The following is an 18,730-nucleotide window of genomic DNA, read 5'->3' as shown; positions in this document are numbered from 1 at the left end:
CAAATGTGTATGACTATTTTGAAAACTGTCCACTGTCACAGCCAGGCCTTGAAAATTTGACAGTTGTGAGATTTGCTTTTCTATTCATCCATGGGCCTTATTTGATATTTTTCATTATCATTTCCATACCATCATATGACCGCTATTTATATGAATTATGCATGCTGAAGCAGATTTTACTGTTGATAAGAGACCTGTAAATATTTAATATGCGGTAATCCCATTTGATCAATATTTCTACCTGACCTCAAAAAACACTTGATGCTTTGTTTTTTTCTCTTATCTCATCCATGGATGAAGCTGAATGCGGATTGACCGCTCATGTTATCAAACGAGAGATTGGGCACGTTCGAAAAAATGTTGAATGACAATTTTGAGGTGGCTGCCAACACCGAAAGCCAGATTGAATGAATTTCAGAAGTTTAACCATGCTGTTGTCACATAAAGCTGGACATCAGAGCTACAAAGATGTTTAAAAGTGGTGCACGTTGACCTTAGTTGCATTGGATAAGTAAATTATATGAAGAAATGTTCAAATTCAATAGCAAATGGTCATATCCATTTTTTTTAAAAATAGGCCGATATGTTTAAGATCAATTTTAAGAGAAAAAAAAAATGTGTGAATCCAGTTAAATTTATTCATCTGTCCTCTGTAAACTCACCCTTGTCCTTTGTTACTGATGAATATTTACGCTTTTATATTGGAGGAATCTGAACCGGAAGTTGTTACAACGGTGACCCGAGAGGACGGAAGTTGCTAACCGTGTGTTGGACTCGATTTGCCCCAGTAAAGCCTGCCTTTTGTTGTGATTTCCTGGCTAATACGAACCATTTTGGCGACGGTGAGTAATAACGTGTGACAAGACCGTATAATTTTACCGGGACAAGACTTTTTTTTTTTTTTGAAAACGACCATTTACCAGAAGTCAGTTACCAAATGTGGGCTCGTGGTGAGCTAACATTAGCTTTAAGCAGGGAGCTGCTTTACTCCTCTATATTACTTAATGGATAGCATATATATATTTATATAATAATACTATTTTAGAGAGAATTGGGGGGGGGGCTATCTTTTTGCTTAGTCGTATGTGTTTTAGGATATTGCTGTGGTAGTTGTAGCTGCTGTTAGCAAAACATGCTAGTAGCAAGCGCTTGAGTCACACGCATCACACATATTTAGTAAGGAAAAAAAAACACATTTAGTAAGTTTCTCATTTTTGTGATAATGCAGTTTCTGAAGCGATCTTGTCCTTGGAGAGAAAAAAACATGAATTCTGTGGCATGTGTTCATCTAAATCCAGATTATCAACAATGATTATCCCGGTGAGGTGCTTCACTTGTGGGAAGATTGTGGGCAACAAATGGGAAGCCTACCTCGGCTTACTTCAAGCAGAATACACAGAGGGGTAAGATGTCTTTTTTTATTATTGTAATTGCTGGTATAAACACGGGTGCGGTATGAACCATGTGAAATAATACTAGTGGCATGCTAAGGTACCTCTTAAGTTTCAAGTTGTGACGTTGAACCTACTGTTTGCAGTATTCTCCATTTTTTCCCCATTTTGTTCACATAACGTTCACGTATCATTCACATTACTTCCCTTCTCCTTACTCCTAAGTGATGCACTTGATGCCCTGGGCCTGAAGCGGTACTGCTGTCGAAGGATGCTGCTGTCTCACGTGGATCTTATTGAGAAACTGCTGAATTATGCTCCGCTGGAGAAATAAATCCAAGTACTTTATGGACTTTGGAAGGTCAGGATTTGGAGCGTCAACCCAGGACAAGACTGTTCAGTTACCCATTTTTTTCTAAATAAAATTGTTGAAAAATGTTTTTCTTTGATATTGTCTCAAGTTGTCATGCTGCAAACGTTTTTAAAGATTAAATAACCCTTGACGTTGAACAAGTAAATTAAAAACACCAACACAAATGATCTCTAGGTACTTTAATAAGATCGTGACAAAACAGTTTACAAGGAAATTATTTTTTTTTCAATTTGTAGAGTTTATACAAAAAGGAAACAAAAACTTTTTCAAGTTATTAATAGGTGGTCACTGCATGCAAATGTTTCTATCATACACAAAAAAAAATGTACAGACCTTTTTGTTAAAACAAAATTCTACAAGTATTATTAGAGGGGGGAAAAAAAGTACACTTTACACTTTGTGGTTAAGATTCCCTGTGATGTTTATACAGCATGGTGTAAAAACAAAATGCCTTTCCTTTTCGGCTTCGGTCGAAATCACCCTAGAGAGGAGATGGGGTAGGGGATGAGGAAGCATAGCAAAGTCAGTTACATTTCAAATGCGGAGTGGAAATGTGCATAAATACAAACATGTCAAGTACTCTTCTACCTTTTTCAAGCTGTAGTACAGCATTTCCTGCTAACTTATGCCAATTCCTAGAACCTTCCTGGACTCTGGATAATGACCATGTTAAGTGGTCTGTACTAAAAACAATTGGCTTACCTTAGTTTTATTAAATCAAAACTTTCTTGGAGAATTCAAATGGCAATTGGAAAATCTTAACCCTTTTATGAATGTGGTTGAATACAATAAAATGTAATCACAAATATTTTACTGCTACTACAGGACAGGTAAGTGCACCAGTCATGTTGGTATTTCATATTTCAATGACATAAAACTACAAACTTAAGGTCTGAAGTAATTTAGAACTGGCCCGTTTACAGTAAAAGTATTAAAGGGAGCAAGCAGGAGAGGGCAGCTGACTCAAACTCGGGTTTTTATTTACTAATAAAGTCCCGAGTCAATATTTCTAAATTAAATTTAAAAAAGTGTATATTGGTTACAGGCAATATTCACAATAGAACAAGTGTAAAACCTGTGATATTTTGCAGCCTAATAAAAAAAAACTGACAAACTGTAGCTTCCTCTTTTAGTAGCAACATTCTGCAAACAGCTGAGACGTGAGGCTTCTTGTACGTAGGAGGAAAAATATTTCCTCTTGTACAACAAAAGAATTCTAGCCGAACAACAGTATGGAGATCTTTGAAGTGTTTTTCGGGTGTGAAAAGTCTGGACAATCAGCTGGACTCTAATGCTCCTTTTCCATACGTACTTAATCTATTCAGGCCAGGTCAGTTCAACAGAGTTTGATTTTTTTTTTTTTTTTTTTTACAGTTGAGAAGCATCTCAATAGGAGCGGGATCTTTAAAAGCGATGTGGCCCCACAGTCCAATACACCAACAGCTTAGACTGCTGTCCCGTTCTTGGCTGTTGTCTCTCCAGACTGCCGGGGAAAACTGGGCAGCTAGAGGAGAGAGAAAAGTCATGTGGTATCAAGCAGAAGGATGTAAGATAGAGGACATCTGAAGGTAAACTATCACTACCTTGCTGTAATACTGCTCATAAACCACAAGCCGAGTAAAATATTTAATGGTTTAAGACCATTTTATGCTGTGACTAGTGACGTTGCCACCGCCCCCCTCCCCCAAACCAATCACTGACCGACATTCTTTTGCCATTGCCATTTCAGTGCGACTCAGAGCGGTTAGTAACGGCTCCACGTCACCGCGACCCGACGGTTTGCTATGGGTTTGGTTGCTTTTTCGACGTTTTCCATTAGCATGGGACGTTGCTGTCTTTAGTACCTGCTTGCTTGCGGTTCAAGCTATCCGAGTCATACTAAAAACGCGATGTTGGAAGACAGTGCTGGGCACTGATTGGTTAGGGGGTGGCGTCACTAGTCGCCGCATATTTTTAAACGATCTTCAACCATTAAACCATGTTACGCTGGGCTTAATGTTTTTGAGCACCATTATTAAAGCAAGCTAGCGTTAACTTACCTTCACATGTCATTCTAGCTGGTATCCTTCCGTGTGACACCACATGACTTATCTCTCTCTGTATGCAGGGTGCTTCATCTAGCTGCCCACAGCCTTCTCTGGCACTCCTCTTTTACTCGGCGTCTGACAAAAGTCAAACAGAGCAGCGGTCTGCGCTGCTGTGTTGGTGTACTGGACTGTGGGGCCGCCTTGCCATTAAAGATCCTGTCCCCGTTGAGATGCTACTCAATTGTCATGGGAAATGAAGCAGACCGTGTTGAACTGGCACGACCTGAATAGATTAGATACTTCAGGAAAAGGATAAATAATCATGCCGCGGATGTTGAACCTGGTTGTGCGTCGTCTTGCTGAAATCTACAAAACCTTCCCTAGAAAGGACAGTGACTGCATGGAAAGATGTTTGCTCTAAATCGAGTATATGCCTCAAAGTATTCATGTTGGCTTTCCTTATATACAACTTCCCTGTTATGTTGACGTTGATGCAGCCTCATACTATCAGAAAGGGAGACATTTAAACTGCTAAATGCTTCTAAAAAGATAAATAGTACTTTTCCTTTTGAGTTGTAATTTGATCGATTTGATTAATCTCAGCCTTGTGAGGTCCTTGCAGTCACACATAATATTCTGGATTGAGCATATCCCCAGTTTTCTAAGTAAATATATTTCTAAGAGGACAACCTACCAGATGTCCCGACCCATCCAGTCTACACATTGAAATCAACATATCTAGAGATTTATGAAATTGTGAGAAGCTTACCAATTTATCGGTACCGGTCTCTGTGATCTCTGTGTCGTTCTCGTGAGCGCTCCCTGTCTCTCTCTTCGCTCCACGAACGCTCTCGGTATCTCCGAGACGCTCCCGCGCTCTCCCTGTCGTAAGCGCCGTCTCGGTCTCGTTCTCTGTACCGTTCTCTGTCCCGGTCTCGGTCGCGCTCTCTGTCCCGGTCATGGTCTCTTTCGCGTCCCCTGTCCCGGTCTCTTTCTCTGGAATGACGGCTTTGCCTGGAAAGTAAAGCGAATCGGTTGATAAAGATCGAGTGGACAGAACGGCTGAATTAAAAAGGAAAAAAAAAAAAAACACTGCTAAAACAACTAGAAATACACACTTGGAGGAATAGTCCCCTTGGATGGAGACCAAACAGTCTTTAAGTGAGGTGACAAGAGCTTGACAGCATTCATCTTCGTACACTCTGGACTGCTTAATGATGGCAATAGCAGTTAATAGTGTTTCCATGGCCGTACCCAGGTCTCCTGCCGTGGCATGAAGAAGAAGAAAAAAAGTTTATAGAGGTTTGGGTTAGCAAAACTTCAGTTCCGTTGCTACTGCAAAAACAACTTTTCTTCCCCCCACCATTCCTCCTATAAAGCATGAAAAAGCTTTATAGGAGCAAACTGTCCTAGATGAAGCCACTAAAGGAGCTGCAGCTGCCCTGAACCGTTGTCCACTTCTTCTTTATCGTCGAAAGTACTCTTGGATCAGTGCTTATGTTCTGTGCTCTGTCCTCTCAAACCCCTGGGATTTCTTCCTCTTAAAAGGAGAGTTTTTTTCTTCTCTCTGCCGTTATGTGCAGGCTCAGTATGAGGGATTAATGCAAAGTTTAACAACTCAGCAGAATAGGCTAGGTATCCTTAAGCAGAAAACTTTTTTTTTTTTTTACTAATTTCGATAATTAAACTGAACTTGATTGCAACGTTTGATAATTAGGATGAAATTGGAATGTACTTGACTTGGAATCTGTGGGTATTATTATTACTTTAGTAAAGACAAGTAGGTCCATATAAGAATTAATAGAAGAATAAGTCAATAAATAAAAAAAATACAAATTAAATTTAAAAAGCTGTCACAAATTTACAAAAAGGCTAAAACCCCAATGGTTCCACATGCTAGACTTACACCTGACTGAGCTTGGTGTTGGGGTCAGTGACAGGATGATGTTATTTGTAAAGTCAGCTGATCTACACATACACCTGTACAGAAGTTTACGTAATACAGCATAAAAAGTGGAAACACCAGCACATAACCGATTTGCACTAGTCCATCTCAGCATCCTAAGCAGCACCATCCATTACATGCCCATTTAAATTTCTGCCTACTGCTTAGCTTGTAGTATACAGATATGCTTTAAAAAGTGTCACTTTCACTGTACATTAGGTGGTGCATACGTTAAACGTCCTTGTCTGTAAATGTCCATGTCATCAGCCAGGTCATTGGTTATATAACGTCCCAGTAGCAGCAGCACACACACACTTTAAGAACAGCGTCAGATAAAGAGAAATCAGGAATACTAGTTTCTGACCTGTCCTCCCAACTTCTTATAATCATGTTACTCTTCACTGCATGGCACATCAAGTCAAACTCCTGACCGTATTGTGAGCATAACTGTTGAAAGCCAGCACTACGGGGACTAAAAATAACCAAATCTGCATACATCAGGTGGTGAATTATGGTCTCACCAACAACAAACCCTGTCCCAGTCTGGTAGCTGCTTTGATGAACCATCCATGTAGACAAAATGCTTCCCTGCCTGACCCCGTTCCTTATTCTAAAAGGGGCTGACACACAGCTACCCCATCTTATGTACACATGTACAGAACTTTGGGAACACAGCTGTTATATACATTATAAAATAACTTTTCATTAATAAAGGCTTTTAAGGCATCAATAAACTGCAGAATTGTGTCTGTGATACAAATCTAAAACCTGGAGTTTGGCCGAGACAAGTAAGAACCACTTTGGAGAATGTGAGGCTCTATTTTCTTACCAGTTACAGCTAAAGTGAGAAGATCCTAGATTAACATATTGGCCAGAGTTAAAACATTGCTTGCCATTTTCTAAATACCTTTTGATAAAAAAAAAATTAAAAAAAGAGAGAGATGTCCTCATTAATCTAGTTTAACAAATTAAAGGATCTGGACTATAATTCTGAAGTTTTTATTCCTTTTTTTTAAACTGTTAATTATTTTTGCAATTTCTATTCTTACCTAGAAAGATGATGTCCTCCGAAGAAACATTTTACTACAATCACTGTATGATTAAATTGAAATGACACTTAGCTTGTAGTTAAAAACGAGTGCATTTCATTAACAGTTGGAAATGGTCTTTTCCCCCTCAGATGGTTTTAATCAAGTTTTAAGTTTTGTTTGGATCATCTGTTCTCACCAGTTGTAGCTCCTGAAATTGCCTTGGTGATTGCGCTGCTGGCAATTGCTCGGTTTCTGTTCATCAGCTCCTCGTGATCTCCATCCTCGCTGTGAGATGTTTGCGATGAAAAACAGAAACACTGTCGTCATTTAAAGACTCAAACGACTGAACAGAAGTAAACGAACTATAAGTTACTTTCATAACATTCCAAAGACCCCACTTTGATCATTTAAGCATCTACGCATCTTCTCATACGGATAGTATCGACAAGTCTCCTCACTCACCCTCTGTCTTTGTGCGACTTGCTGCTGGCGCCGTCTTGCGTCAGGTTGAAGAAAGGAGGGTTTAGGTGCAGCCCCGGCGGTGGGAGGCCAGGGATTTGGGGAGGAAACATGTGAGGTGGCATGAGGGGAGGGACCGGTGGTGGCATGTGTGGAAACAGCGGGGGCGGCCGTCCGAGAAAAGGACTGGGCGGTGACGGAAACATGTTTGCAAATGGATTCGATGGGAAAAGTGGTGGTGGAGCAGGGAGAGCGCTGGATTCCCGTGAAGGTAATGTTGTGGGAGTCTTTTCCATAGAATCCGAATCCTTGGAACCTGAACCAACACGTAGGGGTATACCTGTGAAAACCCCATTATTTTTGTTTTTTTAGCAAAATCAACAGTCACAATGACATTATGTATATGTCATGCAGATTTTCGGCTGATCTTACGTTTATTTGCAATGTCTTCAAACACAGAAAGGTTCTGCCGGGTAGCAAAGCGACAATTTATCTTTTCCCCGTTAATATGACACTGTGGCATTTTTTCTAGCAATATTTTTAAAGACTTTTCCGAGGTCACCACCAGTTCTGCATAGCTGTAACACAGGAAAACATCAAGGTGAGTAACGCTGCATCAGAAATACACACCCGAACATAATCAGACATGAATACGTTCGTTATGTTGTCTCTAGAATGAATGAAAATATGTATATTTTTTAAAACATTCACCCTCTTGACTGGCCATTAAGTTTGTTTTCAGCAAATATGATGTCTGCAATGTCTCTGACACCCAGTTTCTGGGCAAGGCTTGTGAGATCCTTGTCTGATGTCCACTGCAAGGAGGAGGAGGAGGTTTGGAGAGAGGGAATGACAGCAGGGCAGAAAGGATGAAGTCAATCAAGACTTGTAAGTGACATGTTAGACTAATATGGAAAAAAAATAATACCGACAGTAAAAACAAATAACATTATGTACATTAACATTATTACACAGGAAATATTGTATCTTAGTTAAATATTTTAACACTGAAAGCTCAAATTAATCTCCAATTTGACCTCTGGGATAAAAAACTATAGATAAACATTCTAAGAGATCGTGTTTCTTATGTAACCTATGTGTCCAACTAAAAATATCAAAATAGATCATTAGTGCATAGAATGAACAATACATATTTGAAATAGTTGTTATAAACAAAGTTCTAGGAACCATTTACGGTAATGAAAAAAAGAATGATGGACATTTTAGATAAAGCAGATCGTTAGCAATTCTCCAAATGTGGTAAAATGTTAATTACATTTACAAAAACCAAAACAAAAAGTGTCACAAGTCTTTGGTTAAATGGAGAGCAATGACTTCCAGGTAGCTGTGGAATAGCCAGACATCTCTTTGTCCTTGCTTTTGATTGAGTTAGTTTTTAGATGTCCTTTGGCTGTAAATAGCCTCAAATCCAATGTATTGCTTTATTGGTCAACATTTGTTGCTCTTAAACGTGTTTTACAAATAGAATGGAGATAGACATAATTCTCTAAACGAGGGCCACTGAAACTGGTTACATTTGCTGGCAAATCTGGTGCCTTTCATGTGCGTACACTGAGGAGGCGTGTCCTGCTCAATTTTAGTTTTTTCCATTTACGGTGCTCTGTTAGCCTAGTAGCAGAAAATATGTGTGTTTGACGGTAGAACTTAAGCACAGCAGAAACAAGAGGAAAAAGTCGGAATGTATCATCTCCTTTTAAAATATCTTGGTTGAGTTTTAACACACAGGGGATGGTACTTACCCAAGGAAAATTTCCAACATATATAGACAGTCTCCTCGCTCGCTTTCCCTCTTTTTGTGTTTGCTCCTCCGCCGTTGTTCCCTCTTCCGAAGCATTCTTTCTGGAAACGACTTTACTCGAAGCCTTCTTGTCTTTATCAACCGTCCCAGTTAGAACAGCGTCATAAAGTTCATTTGCTTCAGATGTTTTATCCAAATCCTGTGCGGGATAAAATGCAACAAATAAATCTGAGAAACTTTTGTCTTCTACATCTCCACGTACACAGGAGGAGTCTGAGGATGCCATCAACAGCCCTAACAAAGCCAGTACCTGCCTTAGCACGAACGCAACACCGCATGGCGCCATGGTTGACGCCATTTGTCAGAGTGAGGCGACTTTAAATGCGTTGTTTACCTTTTTGATGAAGAATGTGCGATTGTTTTTCCTTCTTGTCTGTTTTTGGACAATAAAAACAAGAAGAGCGTAACTTGGCCCTTAAGCACACTAGAAGGGTCTGTTTACTTTAAACAGAATTATGCTTTTTAAAGTAAACAAAATAAAGAATGAAAGCAAAACAGTAATAAGTGAAATTTAGGCACTTTTTGTTTGTGACCGTTTTCACTATAAAGGCAGTTGGCACTGTATTGTATTAGAAAGTATTAGCAAGCAGAACAAAATCCTATAATATATACAGATAAAAAGGAAAAGGTAAGAACAGGGGCAGGATGTACAGGAGAGTTCCCCCCCCCATACATATATATCTGTAGGTATGTAATTATAGCCTATGGGGATAGAAACTGGCTCTGCGTCAACTCGTTTTAGTCATCAGCGCTCTGTAGCTCCAACCTGAGGGCAAACGTCTGAAAACCTGTGACCAGGGTGAGTTTGGTAGACAGCTATGGTAGCTGCTCATTTACTGGACCTGTGCAGATGGATGAGCACAAGACACATTGAATGATGGCAGTGTGGAAGATGATCTGCAGCTCATAAGGAAGGTTGTACTTGTTAAGTTGCTGTGTACACAGAGGAGAGGGGAGAGAAGAGGAGACCGCTGGAGGGCGCCGGTGTTGGATGTTCTTGGGCAGAAGAAGATGCTCCTCAACTTCACCTGATCAGGAAGATTTTTTACCCACTGACGGATGAGCTGGACGAGCTTCCAGTGGAGCTTCCATGTGTCCCTGGGTGGTCGAGCAGCGGGCCTGTGATGTCTTTCATATGCTTCAGCACCAGACGCTCAAAGGATTTCATGACCACAGACATCAGGGCAATGGGTCTACAGTAATTTAGTCATGTGATGGTTCATTTTTCTTTGGTGGGGGGGTGGGTGGATGGTAGAGCGTTTTAAGCAGCCTCACACAGTTCTAGAGACTTGTTGAATATGTTGGTGAATAGTTTCTGAAAGTTTGACAATCGAACCTGCAAAAGAAGTGGTGAAGATCCTCAGCTAGGTCGTCACAGCATGTGGAGGAGGGGTTTGTTTCAGGCTCCTCCACATTGGAGAAGTGTTGCTTGTGGAGAAAAATGTATTTTTGCCGGCACAATCTCCCAGCTTGTTTGTTGTCAGCTCATACAGGGCCAGGTCTCCATTGTGGAAAGCTTCTTCTGAGCTTTTAACATATCGATGTTAAAACGTTTTCGCCCAGTTGCAGCTGTATCCTTATTATTCAATAAAGAATCAAACTATTTGCTTATTTGAATTTGTTTCTACTAATAATAAAATAAGCTTACGTAATTAAGTAAAAAATCTGCAGAATGTGCAGAATTTGTTTTCATCCGATTAATTGTCAGAACAATCGATAGAATAATTGATTACGAACATCATTGTTTGACACGGCCATATTCCTGACACTTCTAAAACAGCTCATCTTTACAGTAACATTGGTTTGACCAGGAGCCGAAAGAACACCAATAATATAGCAAATAAAAGGAAATCCGTTAGGGTGTGTTCACATAGTGACGTTTCTACCCTTGACTGTGAAAACTAAAAACGATTTAGCGCCAGCGTCGTGCCAAACGACTTATCTCCGCCAGAATTTGTATCCCCTGCGTCGGGAGCGCATTCAGCTGGAAGAATGAATCCAGTCAACTCCGCCGTCATTTCCAGCCTATTAGGAGTGGAAATTAAGATGTTTTACTTTTCTTAATGAGATTTAGCAATGGTGTTGTTACATTGTCGTTCAGTTAGTGGGTTAAAACTGAAAATGTAACACTTGTTGGTGCTATCGTAAGGGATTGCTATGTCGGTTAAAACTCGATTGATCACTCAATGAAACACGTTCTGAGAAAGTTAACAGGTCTGTGGTCATTTCCACATGTGTCACGAAAATATTAGCTTTATGTTATTAGATTGTCGCATGTCTGTCTGCTGAAACCAAAAATCCACCTTCCTGAGTCCATCACATCTGTCTGCTGGTTCTCTTTTTTCTTTTTTGGTGGCTAGACCCGCATGAATAGATCACATAAAGCATATTTCACGTGTGATCAAATGAACACTGAATAAAGGTACAGCCAAAATGATCAGCTAAGATTTTAATTCAACCAAGAACTATATAGAGATATTAAGCATATTAAGAAAACGAGATATGTCGCTTTTAAAAATAGAACAATATGAGGAGTTTAAAAAAAAATCTAATTCATTTTATTAGAATGTGATGTTTAAAAACATTTAGACTTCCCAAAGCTGGAGGTTAAAACCTTTATTGATTTCAAGCACTCTCCCGACGCAGAGGATTCAAATTCTGGCGGGGATAAGTCGTTTGGCTCGACACCTGTCCGATCAGGTATTTACGGAACACCTGAACGACGGAAACACGTTACGCTTAATACACTGGCAGCCATGAACCTTTCCTTACAAAACAACAAAAAGAAAAAAAAAAAACACACGCCTTACAGTCTGACTTACATCATCGCTGGGATACAGGTCGCTGTAAAGGTCTTCGTGGTCATTCCTCGAGGTGCTTGGTCCTGCTGCAGACTGTGCAGCGGCCATCCCGTCGGGCAGGCCTCAGATGCCGAGCCTCTGCAGACTTGTAGCGTGTGTTTTCCTGCTTCCTTCCGCTGCCCAGTTCACTTCGCATAGGCTCCCTTCGTCAGATTAACCATTCACTCCGCCGCCGCCCCCCTCGTGTTTTTCTTTTTGTTCTTAAGAATTCACTGTGGCGATAATGCCTCGTTTTGCTAGCTTGCGACTGTTACCGCTCCGCTCGGGGTTTGCAAAAGCACATCTGTAGGGACGATTAGACACACATACAAAAAAAGGAAAGAGAAAGAAAAACTATTAACCACGTTAAACAGAATCACGCGCTAACCTTTAATCTGCACACTCACACACATTTAGGTTCAGGCTAGTGCATGTTGCCTTGCCCGGGCCAACGCTATTTTTTTTTTTTTTTTTTTTTAGTCGATGAAAATACGGAAGGACTGCCGGTCGGAAACAAAAAATATATATGTAGTTCCTACTCCCCCCCCCCCACCCCCCCACACACACACACACACACACACGTTGTCTACTTACATTTGAGTCGTGTAAATTATCACAAATTACACAGCATTCCTTGACTGTTCAATTGTAGGAGTCGCAAAATGATTCTCTGGCTCGTTCCCTGGCAACAACGACCGGACACGTTCTGATTTTATGATTTGCGTGTTTCTAGTCGGACCGTCCGTCAGGCGCACACGCCGTGACGTAAACGCGCTCGCTTGTGTAATCATTTCTGTTCAACACAAGGCAGAAACCTTTGCACAGCGGCGAAGGACGGGCGTTTTGCTTTTTACATCAAGGTTACCGAGGAAGGATCTTAAAATGTTGTCTTCACTTGTGGCAAAAAGAGTAAGTTATCTATTTAATGGCTGTCGGCGAAATCTGACTTCTGGTGTCACCGACTCTTAGCAGTACTAAGGTTCTCCAATATATTTGAGTGAAGTATATATATATATTTTAAAAATACGTAACAAAGCTTCTCTTTTTTTAAACACGAGTCTACCTTTTTAACACTGTAGCATTAACCTTGTGTCTGGACGGTGTTAATGTTCCTGGTGTAGTTTCAAGTTTTCTGCCAGAAGGCTGTTGTACAACAGGGCATCTGGCGACGTTACGCAATTCTCATCTGCTTTTTGTGATTATTAATGTTGGCCTTTCAGTGTTCATTCAGGACTAAATGAGACGTGAAAGCAATGAAATACAGTTAAATGTTGTCCTATAAACTCTTTTTTACATTTTAAAGTGTAACCTTTGGGAGTTAATGTGATGCATCAATCAAAAGACGTCCCAACGTAACGCATAGAGTGATGTTTGAGCAGCACTATATAGTGCAGGTTTTGTTTTTATTTTTAACAATTTTTATTTATTTATTCATTTATTTATATAGCTCCAAAAATAGATTGAATCTCCATGCACTTTTCAAGGCAATCGAATTTAATTGACATGCAGCTGCATCGCTCCAAATTCAAGTGAATCAGTCACATTTGTTTAAATGTATAATATTCAGATTCTGGTACACGTCGCTCAGTCCAATCCGAACTGATGTAATAACTCTATAGTGCCAGTTGGTGAAAAGATGTCTGTCAGGAATCCCATCCAAGTGCTTGGAGGGATTTACGTTGCATGCGATCCCTCCTCCAGACAAAGCATCCCAGGCCTCTAGCTGCAGAACTCCAGAGATGGCTTGGGATAACCGAGCCGCTCTTGCTAAAAGCTTTTACAGAAAAGTGAAATGTGAAGCCCAGTCTTAAAAGTGTCTGCCTTGCAAACAACAATTGGAGGCTGTTTCCATAAGAGAGGAGCCTGATCACTGAAAGAGAACATAAGTTAGTTTAGTGTTCTGTTGGAAAAAGAGACCGTATCATCTTTAATTTAAGGTGGATAGAAACTGGCTGTCCTTTTCTTTAAAATTGTGTTTAAGATTTCGCTTTTAAACGTCACAATGGTCTGGCAGGTCTTTACCTTATCGATCCTTTATATGCACTCATGCCTAGAACAACCAAGATCTCAAGCCCAAAAGTTGTTCCCAGAACCCGGCTGGTGACCAAGGGAGACAGAGATTTTTCAACTGCAGCTCCCAGGCTTTTGAACGGTCTCCCTCTTTCTAAATGAGGTCTACTACAAGTTTAAATGATTTCATATCTCTTTAAATAAAACATATATTTTTAAAACTAGCTTTTAATTCCAGAGAGCACGAGCATTAATCCAGTTCTTGTTTCTTCTTTGCCTTTTATTGCTGATTTTATTGCTTATATTTTCGACCTTGTATTTTATTGCTTATTGCTTTTTATTATTTTGTAATTTTTACAGCACTTTGGTTGGTTTTTGGTTGGTAAAGCATTTTATTAATGCATAGATTGTGACAATGTAGAGAAAAAAGTATTTTAAATTCTGTTCTGGATTTACACGAAGACAATAAAGAGAAGCTAAAATTTACAAAATATGATCGCTTCTTGTAATTCTCATCAGAACTCTCACTGCAGCATTTTTTAATCAACTGAAGTGCAACGTAGAAGTGACAAATGCATCAACTTGTTTCTCTGCTTCACTCTGGAACAGAATATTTCGACATGTGGGATTAAAGAAGGTTCCTTAATAACACTTAAACAGAAACAAATCTCTGTATATTGTATTATATTATACATTTGTCGAGAGACACTTCAGTTAGACTGTATTTATTGTTGAGTCTGTTATTATATTCTCTTGTTTGTTCAGGTTAGACATGTTTGTATTCATAAACGCCTCCACTATTTTGTGATTTGGAATCGGAAACCTTTTGAATCAACAACTTGTCATGTTTATGGGATGTAACCGAATTTGTCGCCTGTCAGTTGGTAACAGGAATGTGCCAGGCTGTTCGGAGACCAGGCGTCACAGCGGTGGTCTCATCTCGAGGCTACAAGGGCGATGCCCCTGATGACAACAAGGCTGACCTGATAGAGATCCCTCTGCCCCCCTGGATGGAGAAGACAGACGAGCCCGTTGACATCAAGAGACGACGGCTTCTCTATGAGAGTCGCAAGAGGGGGATGTTGGAGAACTGCATATTGCTCAGGTTGTCATACACTGTCTGTTCTCTGTTTTCTCTGCACTGCAAAAACGGATCTAAAAATAAGTAAAATGTTCTTAAAGTTATTGTATTTATCCTTGATTTGAGCAGGTAAATAATATTATCTGCCAATGGAATGAGTATTTTGACCCCTAAAATAAGATATTTAGACATCCTGCACTTGAAATAAGATGGTGGAGAGGAGTTGTTCCTATTTTAAGTGCAAACATCTTATTCCATTGGCAAATCACCTTATTTACCTGCTCAAATCAAGGACAAATGCATTCATTTTAAAGAATATTTTACTTATTTCTAGTTCCGTTTTTGCAGTGTGAGGCTTGTGCGCCAATTTTATTACATTATAAGTTCATTTTGTCTGATGTAACTTTTAATGATCGATATTTTTAAAGCCAGCTGTGTTCAGGTTGGTTCCTGCACAATGAAAAGCTGGGAAACAATCCATAATACATGGTCTAGGGGTTGTTTTAAAATTCATATATACCATACCATACCAACATAAAGCGCTTAAAAACTGCCAACAGCTGAAACAAAGTGCTGTACATAGCTACAAACTAAAAAGCATCCATTCAAAAACAAGAATAAAAAGACAATGCATAAAGTCTTATTGTTAAAGTTCAAAAAGTTCAGGGCTAGCCGAGCTTTAATGCCTTCCAAACAGTCCAGCAGGGCCGTCACCGAGAAGCTGTCACCCTGTTTCAGGGGCAGGTAGAGCTGACAGTCGTCAGCATAGAAATGAAAGGGATTCCATATCTTCTGAGGATTGAGCCTAAAGGCATTAAGTATGTATTGTAAGAAAAACCTTCATTTTTTCCCCTTTGTAATAATTATTCAGACGTTTCCAGAAATGGTCTACAGTAAATGTTTGTTTAAGCCAACTATAAGCCTTTGCAATTTGTTTAATAACGGACACGAGACCTACGAACCGGACTTTCAACAAGTGTGTTTGGTAATTCATGTTTTTGTGTAGCTGCCAGCTATCAGCGACACTTTCTTTGTGAGGAAGTTGAGTTTGATGTATTCCTCGTGTTTCTTGCAGCCTTTTTGCAAAGCGGTACCTGAATACAATGACTGCTAGCCAGTTGCAGCAGTATGACAGGCTGATCAATGAACCGAGCAACGACTGGGACATCTACTACTGGGCCACAGGTGAGAAAATGATTGTTTCCGTTTGACTGTTTATTCTGCCTTAAACAATTAACTTGTGCTAATAAATCTCCAAATATAGATTTTTTTTTAAGCCAATATACTAATTAAAATTGTGTGGATGCCCTCTATTCTGCACTCAAATTCAACCTTGGCTCATTGCCTGTAGCATTGTTCCATTGTTTCTTCATTACAAACTCCATTATCAAGCGTTATTCTAGCATCATTAGTTCCGTTTAAACAGAAAAAGCTGTAGATTCTGTGCAAAGAACTGGAATCTGCTTGAGGCTAATTTCACTTTTGGATTTTGATGCAAAACCTTTTAATCTTCGCTGTTTGTTTTGCCTCATTTTGTGTTGACGCCAACTAAAGACGGCACCATTTAAAATTCAGGTTAGATCACTGAAATATGGAAAACTCCTCTGGGAGTTTTAAATAAGTCTGCCTTTCTTCAACCAGAGGTTTTGGCTGATGATGTTGCACCAGAGCTCACGCGGCTCTGAGCGAACCTCCATTATGTTACCGTTTCATGCCTGGAAACAATCCATTTTACACCCCCATACTTTACCATTGCATATCAGGTTATATCAATTTGCAGTTAAGTATTCTGATGAGTTATGGACATTATTATAATAATAATGACGTTTACATCTTGAAAAATTTATTTTGATTACTATTTGCCTATTATTTTCTGAAGGTTAAATATTAACTCTATTTCTATTCATTTTATCCTTATTTAGGTCTAGTCATTTATGGAAATGTCACAGATTACGACTCTTTGATCAGCATCCAGACAAACTCTAATGTAGCATTCTTAAACTATAGGAGTTGGTCTCCTTGTATGTATCCAAGGGCATTTCACAGGATTTGGGGGAACAGACAACTATCTATAAATAATTCTGCCCAGCATCATGAAAATCTTTAATTGCAATAACACTGCTTAATATGGCGAGGATCATATCGATTACGATTAGCTCACATTTTCCTGACTCTTGTCTTTCTGTTCCTTCTCCACAACCTCCCTCACACTCATTGTGAACTTTAACATCTCTGACACTAAAAGTATAGATTTTGTGGACTGTGATGAGAGAGAAAACCTGCACAACAGGCCAAATATATTATTGACCTGTAGAATTTACATGCTTGCCACTTCAAATATAATACCCTACCAAATATTGCAGCCAAGCACTGCTATGCTATTGTAATATTACACATACTTTTGCAGTGATGATTGTGATTTCATATATTGTGCAGCACCAGGTGCAAGAGTTTTACATGACTGATGCACATTTAACCACAGTGATTTTTTTAATAACTACTTTGTGCACATATTGTTGTTTTCATGAAACTGTGGAATAGATTTGGCCAGGACTCCTTTGCAAAAGAAGTTGTAACTCTCAGTGAGATTCCAGTGGTAAAATAAGTTACATAATAACAGAAAAACACTTATTGGGTTATATTGGACTCATTAGATGTTCTTCAGCAGGTTCTCTCTCTTTTTTTGGTTGAGCCATACAGCCAAATAACAGACTTAATGTGAGAATCCTCTTTTCATTTTACAGCAGCTCAGGTCAGCTAAAGGACTTTCAGACACACTGAACTCACTTAAGAAAATAACTACACAGGTCTTACATTGTCAAATAATCAAATCTTTAGGCGAAGAAGTCTTTAAAAAGATAAGGATAATCCCGTGCACTGATCCAACTACCAAACGTGCTAATTGTTTGTTACATATGGTAGTTATTGTCAAGTGTCCAGCATGCAAAATCAGTCCTATGCCAGCCTTTTCAATTAACCTTCTCAGGCTGATCTAAATCAAACCAATAGGATTTCAGCGGAGCTCCTCTCTGAGCCCATATTGTTCTTCACCCATCTGACCATTAATTCATTTTCTACTTGAAATCAAGATTTAAAAGATGCTAGAAAAGTCTGTTATTGAATTTGTCATGTCCTCTTTTTGCAGAAGCCCAGCCCACACCTGAAGTGTACCAAGGAGAAGTTATGGAAATGCTGAAGGAATTCACAAAAAACAAAAACCACGAACAGAGATTAGATGCGCCCAGCTTGGAGTACCTGGAAAAAGAAGCCCAGTGACATCCTTCACCATTTGGACACTTTCAGAGACTCTTTGCAGGTGTTAATATATTACTGTTAACCATGAGAGAGAGAAAAAAAGAGAAAACTGGTAGAGTAGCGAAGGATGCTGGGAATACATTGTTGCTTTCTCCTAGTTTTCGTCATCTGATTTGAAATGAATTGGTTGTTTTACTGTCCTATGTGTTTTGAAGGCAATTGTCAGTATAAGAGGATGAATGTTATGAAAATCTGTTAATAAGACAGAGCACTCTCCACATCAGTAAGATCAAAATGATCCGAATAATTGATAAATATGTAACTTATAACTGTATATTCACCTTGCTTTTTGAAAGAGATGCCTTTAAAAATGAATTTATTTATATATATATATATATATATATATATATATATATATATATATATATATATATATATATATATATATATATATATATATATATATATATATATATATATATAAAAATAAATAAATTCA

At 39.1% G+C, this 18,730-nt stretch overlaps 3 protein-coding genes across 7 annotated transcripts; 2 read left to right on the top strand and 1 right to left on the bottom strand.

Annotated features, from left to right (window-relative positions):
- The first annotated feature begins 718 nt into the window (after nt 1–718).
- Nucleotides 719–1,831, top strand: polr2l (RNA polymerase II, I and III subunit L). The gene is made up of 3 exons (XM_012850707.3): nt 719–842; nt 1,299–1,403; nt 1,617–1,831. The coding sequence occupies exons 2-3, from the start codon at nt 1,309–1,311 to the stop codon at nt 1,723–1,725; spliced, it is 204 nt and encodes a 67-aa protein (XP_012706161.1). The 5' UTR covers nt 719–842; nt 1,299–1,308; the 3' UTR covers nt 1,726–1,831.
- A 97-nt stretch (nt 1,832–1,928) lies between these two features.
- LOC105916287 (cleavage and polyadenylation specificity factor subunit 6) lies at nt 1,929–12,581 on the bottom strand. 5 transcript variants are annotated; one of them, XM_021309578.2, is made up of 10 exons: nt 12,480–12,581; nt 11,868–12,189; nt 8,987–9,184; nt 7,938–8,041; nt 7,659–7,804; nt 7,230–7,566; nt 6,964–7,052; nt 4,910–5,054; nt 4,561–4,805; nt 1,929–2,245 (listed from the first exon to the last, which is right to left on the bottom strand). In XM_021309578.2, the coding sequence occupies exons 2-9, from the start codon at nt 11,952–11,954 to the stop codon at nt 4,565–4,567; spliced, it is 1,347 nt and encodes a 448-aa protein (XP_021165253.2). In that variant the 5' UTR covers nt 11,955–12,189; nt 12,480–12,581; the 3' UTR covers nt 1,929–2,245; nt 4,561–4,564. The 5 variants fall into 5 exon arrangements, with proteins under 5 accessions (XP_021165253.2, XP_021165252.2, XP_021165254.2 ...); XM_021309577.2 differs by lacking the exon at nt 12,480–12,581 and adding an exon at nt 12,297–12,380; XM_021309579.2 differs by lacking the exon at nt 12,480–12,581 and adding an exon at nt 12,293–12,371.
- A 76-nt stretch (nt 12,582–12,657) lies between these two features.
- sdhaf2 (succinate dehydrogenase complex assembly factor 2) lies at nt 12,658–18,528 on the top strand. The gene is made up of 4 exons (XM_012850709.3): nt 12,658–12,794; nt 14,777–15,000; nt 16,052–16,161; nt 18,122–18,528. Exons 1-4 carry the CDS (start codon nt 12,768–12,770, stop codon nt 18,250–18,252), a joined length of 492 nt encoding a protein of 163 aa, XP_012706163.1. The 5' UTR covers nt 12,658–12,767; the 3' UTR covers nt 18,253–18,528.
- Nucleotides 18,529–18,730: the final 202 nt, after the last annotated feature.

This window comes from Fundulus heteroclitus, unplaced genomic scaffold (genome assembly GCF_011125445.2).
Source record: "Fundulus heteroclitus isolate FHET01 unplaced genomic scaffold, MU-UCD_Fhet_4.1 scaffold_38, whole genome shotgun sequence".
NCBI lineage: Eukaryota > Metazoa > Chordata > Actinopteri > Cyprinodontiformes > Fundulidae > Fundulus > Fundulus heteroclitus.
This window is presented reverse-complemented; position numbering and strand designations above follow the sequence as displayed.

What these genes read in the sequence shown, in the direction of transcription:
- polr2l (XM_012850707.3), top strand. Translation starts at nt 1,309, where the DNA reads ATGATTATCCCGGTGAGGTGCTTCACTTGTGGGAAGATTGTGGGCAAC. An exon ending in CAAGCAGAATACACAGAGGG is followed by an intron (nt 1,404 to 1,616) that starts GTAAGATGTCTT and finishes CTTACTCCTAAG; the next exon opens with TGATGCACTTGATGCCCTGG.
- LOC105916287 (XM_021309578.2), bottom strand. Translation starts at nt 11,954, where the DNA reads ATGGCCGCTGCACAGTCTGCAGCAGGACCAAGCACCTCGAGGAATGAC. An exon ending in CTTAATGGCCAGTCAAGAGG is followed by an intron (nt 7,805 to 7,937) that starts GTGAATGTTTTA and finishes CCTGTGTTACAG; the next exon opens with CTATGCAGAACTGGTGGTGA. An exon ending in TGAAGACATTGCAAATAAAC is followed by an intron (nt 7,567 to 7,658) that starts GTAAGATCAGCC and finishes GGGTTTTCACAG; the next exon opens with GTATACCCCTACGTGTTGGT.
- sdhaf2 (XM_012850709.3), top strand. Translation starts at nt 12,768, where the DNA reads ATGTTGTCTTCACTTGTGGCAAAAAGA. An exon ending in CTTCACTTGTGGCAAAAAGA is followed by an intron (nt 12,795 to 14,776) that starts GTAAGTTATCTA and finishes GTCGCCTGTCAG; the next exon opens with TTGGTAACAGGAATGTGCCA. An exon ending in GAGAACTGCATATTGCTCAG is followed by an intron (nt 15,001 to 16,051) that starts GTTGTCATACAC and finishes TGTTTCTTGCAG; the next exon opens with CCTTTTTGCAAAGCGGTACC.